At 56.8% G+C, this 7,795-nt stretch overlaps 1 protein-coding gene across 1 annotated transcript in view; it reads right to left on the bottom strand.

Moving 5' to 3' along the window:
- The window catches only part of DAZAP1 (DAZ associated protein 1), a 19,543-nt gene that overhangs the window by 4,968 nt on the left and 6,780 nt on the right, over positions 1–7,795 (bottom strand). Inside the window, exons 7-10 of the mRNA XM_011964016.1 lie at positions 4,736–4,818; positions 1,760–1,913; positions 753–782; positions 397–537 (exon numbers count right to left, since the gene is read on the bottom strand). Coding sequence (XP_011819406.1) covers positions 397–537; positions 753–782; positions 1,760–1,913; positions 4,736–4,818 — 408 coding nt within the window. The remainder of the gene's footprint in view (positions 1–396; positions 538–752; positions 783–1,759; positions 1,914–4,735; positions 4,819–7,795) is intronic.

Raw genomic sequence — 7,795 nt, 5'->3', positions numbered from 1 at the left:
AAAAAAAAAAAAAAAAAGAATTAGAGCTTGTGCACCCTCAAACAAATGCCAGACAATCCTGAAGTACCAGGCTGAGAGACGAAGTCCAGGCAGGCTCCGTCTCCTGAGGAGCTTGTGAGAGCCGGTTGGGCGCAGACATTCCTGCAGTGAATTCTCCAACCCACAGGAGCCCAGGGCGCCCTTCAGCATAACCAGCGAGGCCACGCGCAACACAGTGCAACCATCTGCAGGTGAAGGGCCTGGTGGCAGCTGACCTGCTGACCGGCCGGCACCCCACCTATGGCTTTCCCTGTGGCTGAGGCCAGACGTGTCACGTAAGACTCCCCATCACCCCCGCCCACCACGTGGTGTCTCCGGAGCAGGCGGGAGGCCCTCCCACAGGCCCCCTAGACTTACTGAACTGTGGCGGGGCACCATAGCCCTGAGGGAAGCCCTGGGGAGGGGGAAAGCCTCCAGGAGGGGTGGATACGATGTAGGAGGTGAACGGTGGGGGTGGCGGGGGGGCTCCTCTTCCTGCAGGGGGCGGTCCATAGCCACCTGAAACACACAGTACAGGGCGATGGGCAGAGCGCTGGCCACAGCCTGGCCACAACCAGACCCAGGCCTGCCAGGGCCCCACAGGCCCCTCACCCTCTTCCCCTCTAGCACTCAGGACACAGGAACCAGGCTTTGCTGGCTGCCCCAGGACGCCTGGTCAGTCAGCCTGCCATGTGGCTTCTGTCCCCGCCTTTGCTCTATAAACAAGGACTTACCGATCGCCTGTCCTGCTGGCACCCACATTCCTAGATAAGAGAACAGAAGAGGAGGTTGGCGCCATGTCCACCCAGGTGCCCGACGCACAGAAGGAGCCGCACAGCACGGACGTCAGGGGCTGGGACCGAGCCTGGAGCCTCCTGTGCTCAGAGCCCGTTTGTCCTGAGGGCAAAGGCCCCTGAACGCTGAGCAGAGGCTCCCCTGCCCCATCCCCGTAGAACAGCTTTGAAGCCACTTTCCTCCGTGCCCTGACAGGCGGCAGGCACTGTGTCTGCTGACTGGGGCGCGGGTGACCTCCCGGCCCCACCTGAGGAACCCAGAGAAACCTCGACAGGGCAGCTACCGTCCCACAGCACCTCTGAGTTTCCAACAGGGGAGGCTCCAGAGAGAAAGATTTTAGACGAGGTGCAGGGAAGCCAGTCTCGGGACCCGGATGAGGCGCATATGGAACCCTGACCTGCAACTTGGGTCAGGCTGCAGCCAAGCCCAGGGGTTCTGTGGCTGCTGGAAGCTCCGAGGGGGGCAGGTCGGCCACACATGGGCCTAGCCACAGAGGGCCCATGGCACTGCAGAGGGAACGGCAGGTGGCAAAGATCCAAACCCTGCCGGGTCCTCATGGCCCCCTGGGGACAGCACCCCGATTCTGAGCTCAGCTTGGCAATGCCAGCCCTTTCAGGGCTTTATGCTCAGACCCGCTGTGGCACACGATCGCGAGGTACAGACGCTCACTGCAGCTCTTCCCCGTGACAGCGAGTCCCAGGCCCTGGACGGGCACCTAAGCCGTGGCCACCCCGCTACTAAGGAGGCTGCGGGTGCTGCCCAGGAGCTGGCTCTCAGTCGGCACCTCGTGGGGGCTCAAGGACACCGTGCTGTGCCAGCTCCGCCAACAGCGGCTCTGTGCATGCACAGCAGAGGTGTGGAGGCCACGGTGATAGCAGAGCCCAGGACGCCTAGGTCGAGTCTGAGAAGGGGAATTTTCCCACAGGCAGCTCTGCCCCGGCCTTACCTTGCGGGCCATATCCTTGCTGCCACGTGGGCGGGGGCTGGCCTGCCCAGCCATTGGCAGCGTTGGGCACGACCCTGCTCCCCCACTGGCTGGCACCTGGCTGTCCCGGCGCTTGGCTCTTGCTGTCCCGAGGCTCAGCTCGTTTAACTTCCACCTAAACAAACCGAGCTCTGGTTTAGGGCAAGGCTGCCGTTCCCAGCACCCCCTTCCCTTAGACACACCCTCGGGTAACTTACGACTACACTTAGCATCTTACAACTTAAGACTAAATACTTAACTATAAACCTTATTTAGGCCAGTAGCAGTTTTTTCTTAAAAATTTTTTTTGTGTTGAATTTTTTTGTTTAAAAAATGTTTCTCAGGTACAACAGATCCAACTGCAAGACGCACAGAGCCCGCCCGCTGCGGGGCGGCAGGACCCAGCCCAGAGCCCTCGGGCTTTCCTGCGTCATGAAGGGTCTTTCACTCAGTCAAATGGCAGTGTCCTCCTTCCTCTTGAAAACACGGGGACAAAAAGGGACCAGGATCTTCCCAGCAATCGGCATCCTCATTGCCCTTTGGACCGCTCGGAGCCCGCCCACCTGTGCTTTTAACTCATACCTGAGAAACACGCTTGGTGTTTTACTTAGATTTTTTAATTTAAAATGTCTAATGGAAGATAAAGACTTACCTTCCCCAGGCTAACGCTTAAAGAATCTCAATTAACTCAAAAATAATGTCAGAGGGAATGGATGTGGTAAGAGAATCTTACATTACATCTAACAAAAAAAAGTAACAAACATGCAATAAAATGGACATTTGGATCAGTAAGCAATCTTCATACTGTGTTCACTCAGCAGCCCGGGGCCCTTGCTCTCTAGACGTGTCAGGAGCCACAGCCTTCTCAGGAGGAGGGTGCAGGGCCGGGGACAATGGATGGAGTAGGCCTGACCTACTTATTCTAGGCTGACCTTCCTTTAATGCCTGTTGAAAATACGGGCAGACTGACAACACAAAGCTCCCCCAATTCCAGGGCTGCCTCAGCATTTGAGAATCCTGAATTTGTCTTATTTTTATGATAAACTGTAATGAGAATAAAGAGACAATGGATCCGCCTGGAGTCGGCCTTGGGGTCTCAGTCTGGAGAGCTGCACATCCGGCGTTCAGAATCCCTCAGTTCTGCCTGTTGGAGAACAGACAGCAGCAGCCGTGGAGGCACAAAGCCCCCACCTGCCCAATGCCCCAAGGACCCGCCTATGATGGGAACAGGATCCCGTTAGCTCACGGCAATGCGACAGCAGGACCAAGGGACCCGTTTCAAAGAACTCAAATTAACGAGTCTTCCTACACTCTCCTTAGGGGACCGTGGTTCCTGCTCACAAAGCAGAGCAGTCCTTGTACTTAAAAAAAAAAAAAAAAAATTATTTTACCCTTTCCTATCTGAATGCAGCCATGCAGAGTCGCCTGGCATGGAGGGTTCATTACCGCCCGGGACCAAACACTGTACAAACAGAAAATCCCCATGAGGGGCCGGGGTCGCTCCAGCCAACCAGTGAAGGTTGGCGCCAGGCAAGCTGGACTCCAACGACTGTATTGCTTGGAAGGCGAGACCCACACTGAGGTCGCCCAGCTTGGGAGCTCGCGCAGACCAGTCGCGGCTGGGGGCACCTGGGGGCTGCCCAGGGACAGCAGGTGTGTGCACTGTACACAGCACTTTCTGTCCCACAGATCAAGACCATGCTTTCCCCAAAGTGTCAGCGTTGTAGTCCCTTAAAACACTGAGCACAGACTCCTTGAACCTCTGCTTGTGGTGTCGCGCACCCATGCAGCCTGCATGCTAATTTTAAACTACAAGCTGCACTGAATGTCAGAACAAGGATTGTGTCTCCTGTTTTAGTTGGGTTCAAACGGAGTTAACGAAGTCTGCAACCAAATCTAAGCCACCTGTATATAAAAATAACTACACATGCTACTGTTTTTAAAAAAGTTCTGCTATGGAGACCTCGGGCTGGGGCCGACGGTGGGGGCAGGAGACAATGAGCGCGATGCTCCCTCCAGGACATTTTAATTGAAAAAACCACCACAGCCTTGTCCCAAGGGCTGAGCGTCTTCTTCTGTTAACAGGAGATGCTGCCACACCCAGGAGGCTGGGTCAGAATCCCACTCGGTGTGTGAGGCGGCCTGGCACAGCCAGCGGAGCTCCTTGGTTTGAAAGGACCAAGACAGGAATCCTGCAAAAACTTGGGACCCCTAAGCTTTTGCTAACTGCAAGAAATTCCACATTGTAGAATTTCTACCAGTTACTTATTTCAGAGTCCACTTCTCAAGAACCTCCAAGGGTCCAGGTAAAACAAGGATTTAGGGACCCCTTTCTGACACACACCTTCCGAGGGCTGGCCTGGGGCTGGGGGGGTGGCCTCCTGTCCCTCTCACCTCCGGGGGTAACACAGTATGAAGATGACACAACCAGAGGTCACTTGACTGCATGGTGGCTGAGTACTACCGAGAGCATGTGGCTGGTGCCGGAGTTCCACAGTAAGTGACCCAAGTCAAACAACCAGTCCTTCATGATGTTTCCACTGTGCTTTCCATTTTGAGCGGAACCTGGGCTCTCAAAGGTCCCTTGCTGACCACATTACAGGCCAGTGTTGGACAATGGGGATTTGCAGACATCTGAAGGAGTGGTCGTGGAAACCAAGCCCGAGGCAACGCCGCGGTTTCACTGGAGCCGCCCCGACAGCCCCCGCCCCTGTCCCAGGTCACCCAGAGGGAGGGCTCCGGGAGCAAAGCTGGGGGACGCCCACCCCGCAGGAAGGGTGCTCGGGAAGGACAGGACCCTCCTCAGGTCTACAGACCCAGGTCCACCTTAGACAGCGAAGGTTCCCAGGACGAACTCGCCCGACCCTTTCTGTGAAGGAATGTTCCTTTCCAGTGAAACCCCTAAGTTGCCTAAGACTTGGTTTGGTCTTAAGGTAAAATAAAACTACAACTACACACTTTTTTGCCCATGATGTCGTGAAAATGCATGTTGACAGCCTGGTCCACTGATTGTTCGTCCTCGAAAGTAATAAATCCAAAACCTAGCCAACGACGAAGAGTGAATCAAGGTAGCAGGGTGTTGTGACACAAAACAGGATGATGAACAGTATTAGGGACGGGCCAAGGGATCGACCTTGGGTTTCAGCTAAGCTGTGTGCGGGGTGCTGCGGGCCCCTGGGGTGGCTGCCTCCCTCCCCAGGAGCCGCCACTCGACTGGACACGGAGTGGACAGACGGTGACGTCCGCACTCCCAGCGACGGCTCTGCTGACTGAGGCCTGAGTCAAGTCTCTGCCCCAGACACCTGGGGCTGGGGCTCCGTGTCACGAACAGATTTGGAACAAGGAGCTCATTTTAGAAAGCAGCAGTGGAGACAGTGGAACCGGTGAAGGCCTCCATCGCTACTGGCAGACAAAGCGCCCCAAGGGGAAGGTCAGAGGCCCGTGCTGGAATATTCCGGCTCTCGCCTGTGGAGAGACTGCCAGTGAACCATGCAGGCCGGGGGCCCACGTGGAACGCTCCACCTCAGTCAGGGGTGTGCATCGTGGATGTGTGTCTGCTTCTCTGAAACCCAGGATTCTCCCCCTTGGCTTGCAATTTGCTTTGCAGCTAGTGCTGACAGCAGCCATATATCATTCTAAAGCGTTAACAGGTACAGTATCTATCATAGCTGGTGCCTCGCTAGGCTTACCCAACACTGTTGGGTAAGCCCAAGGAGTCCTAGGAGAGGTCATATCATACGCATATATGCATATTATATACAGGTAGATAAACAATGCACAAAGATACAGGCCACAACGGGTTCCAGCAGGTCAGACTCTGCTGTCAGCAGCAAGAGCGAGATGCACCATGGGATCAAAACAGAAAATTTTAAAGGCAAAAAAAATTTAGCATTTCCCAAACACAAGAGTGGCAGTATAAACGAAGTTTAGTGGGTCTGGGGTGAGCGCGGCCCCCAGCTAACGGGGCGGGTCTCCTCCTCTAGGCGCAGGAGTGCGCTGGACTCTCCAGGCCTCCCCGGCGGGGTGGAGCGCGACGCCGCAAAGCACAGTCCTCCCGAGGCGGGGCCCAGGCGGCACCAGCCCCTCCCCAGATGGAAGTGCGCGGCAGACAGCTGCCCAAGACCTCACAGAACAAAGGCGGACGCAGGAAGAACTGAGACCGGGCTGAAGATGGGCTGCCTACGCCAGAGGCACAGGGTGCGTGACAAAGCACCACACAGCAGGGGACAGTGCGACACGGGCGTGAGGCGTGAATGAGCGCGGCAGAGAAGGTCCGTGGGGGTGGGAGCAGGCAAGGGCCCCCGGAAGGAGTGGCCCACCGTGGGGCCTCTCAAGCTGAAGAGACAGGGACCAGGCAGAAACAGGACAAGCAAAACTAGGGGCAGGGAAAGATGGAAACGGGGCAGAAAGGGCAGCTCAGACTGTGAGGGGACAAAGGTCACTGTGGTTCAGGAGCCTCCCACCGTCCTGAGCACATGCGTGCACCTCAGCGTGGCTGTGCACGCAGTGTCTGCAACCTGACAGGAGGAGGAGGAGGAGGAGGAGGAGGAGGAGGCGGAGGGACCAGGAGGGCAAGGCACACAGCGAGAGGAGCGCAGGATGCTTGAGAAGACCTGAGGGGGGTGAGAGGCGAACGAGGCAGCGGCTGGAGCGGGCGGGCCGAGGGCAGACGTGGGACGTCCAAGCAGGGACCCGCACAGACACTGTGTGCCTGAGACACAGGTGGGGTCCCCGACAGGGACATGGCCATGACCTTCAGTCAATGGAGAGGAAGAGGCAGGAGGTGGTGGGGAGGGGGACACAGACCCATCTCAGAAGATGCAGAAAGGCCAAGGGAGGAGGACGCACTCTCTGGGAGGACCCGCCAAGCAGTACCGCGGCGTCTCTCTGGCCCTCCACTCGCCTGACACCCAAGGGACACTTTCAAAGCCCCACAGCTAAGGACATGTGGCCACGCGCTGGCCCTGAAGTGCTCCGTACACCAGTGTGGACTCAGCGACACTCGCCATGTCCCGTCCACATGGGACAGGACAGGATGCAAGGAGAAGGGGCGCCAGCTCTGGGCAGCCGGAGGGGGACCGGGAGGATCTAGAAGCAACCCTCGGATTCCCGCGCACTCAAGTTTCCCGAGATCAGAGGCGGTATTGGAACACGGCATCGGTGATGAAAATGAAACAACATGTTTAGAAGTAGACATTTTCGCAAACTGCAGGAGTGTCTGAAACCACAGGGCTCGCCTGGTCCGGGCACAGTGCAAGAGGCGCTGGGTCCTGGGGGAGGCGCCCTGAGCGCTGTCTAGGAATGCGGCTGTCAAGAGGCGATATCACCACTGAGGAAGCGGGACAGAAACACCTGAAACTTCGTTTACACCCCACTGGAGCAAAGCCGCTCCCTCCTCTGACTGCGGGACTGGCCTGTACCTGTGTGATATAATTTAGCACCTGGAGAAGAGAAATCTAAAGAGATATCGTTAATCACACACAATTCACAGAGAGAAGAGGAAAAACAGCTTACTTAACATCACTGTACTTTACTATGAAACACTTAAGTACGTCACTAAGCATGTATGTCTAAATTAAGTTACGACTAAGACTTAACAGCGTCACCGACATGGAGGAGGAGCGCTCCTAACCGTGGGGAGGGAGGTTCAAATGGCAAACTATGCTCCAGCATGGCGGGCATGCTGCGGCGCCACCTGGCGCTCGGGGCTGCCCGGACTGACCTGGGCCGGTGGTGTGGAGGCGGCACGGACGCGGTGGGCAGACCCAGGCTGCAGATCTGCTCACGGGGCCGCCAAAAGCAGCTGATGAACCAAAACCATGAGGGCAGGCGGGCGGGACAGACAGCAGCAGCCACGGAAAAGGGGCACAGAAACTGGGCACCCATCGTCCCAGCTCCACAAACCAGCATGGATGGGCGGGCAGGAAGCTGAGGGAGAACGAGGGGAGGCCCTGAGGTGACTCCTCACCCCTCCTCCCACCTGCCCTGCTGACTTCAGAGAGGGGACAAAACCAAAAA

The sequence above is a fragment of the Colobus angolensis genome, unplaced genomic scaffold (genome assembly GCF_000951035.1).
Source record: "Colobus angolensis palliatus isolate OR3802 unplaced genomic scaffold, Cang.pa_1.0 Scaffold64, whole genome shotgun sequence".
In the NCBI taxonomy this organism is placed as follows: Eukaryota; Metazoa; Chordata; class Mammalia; order Primates; family Cercopithecidae; genus Colobus; species Colobus angolensis.
This window is presented reverse-complemented; position numbering and strand designations above follow the sequence as displayed.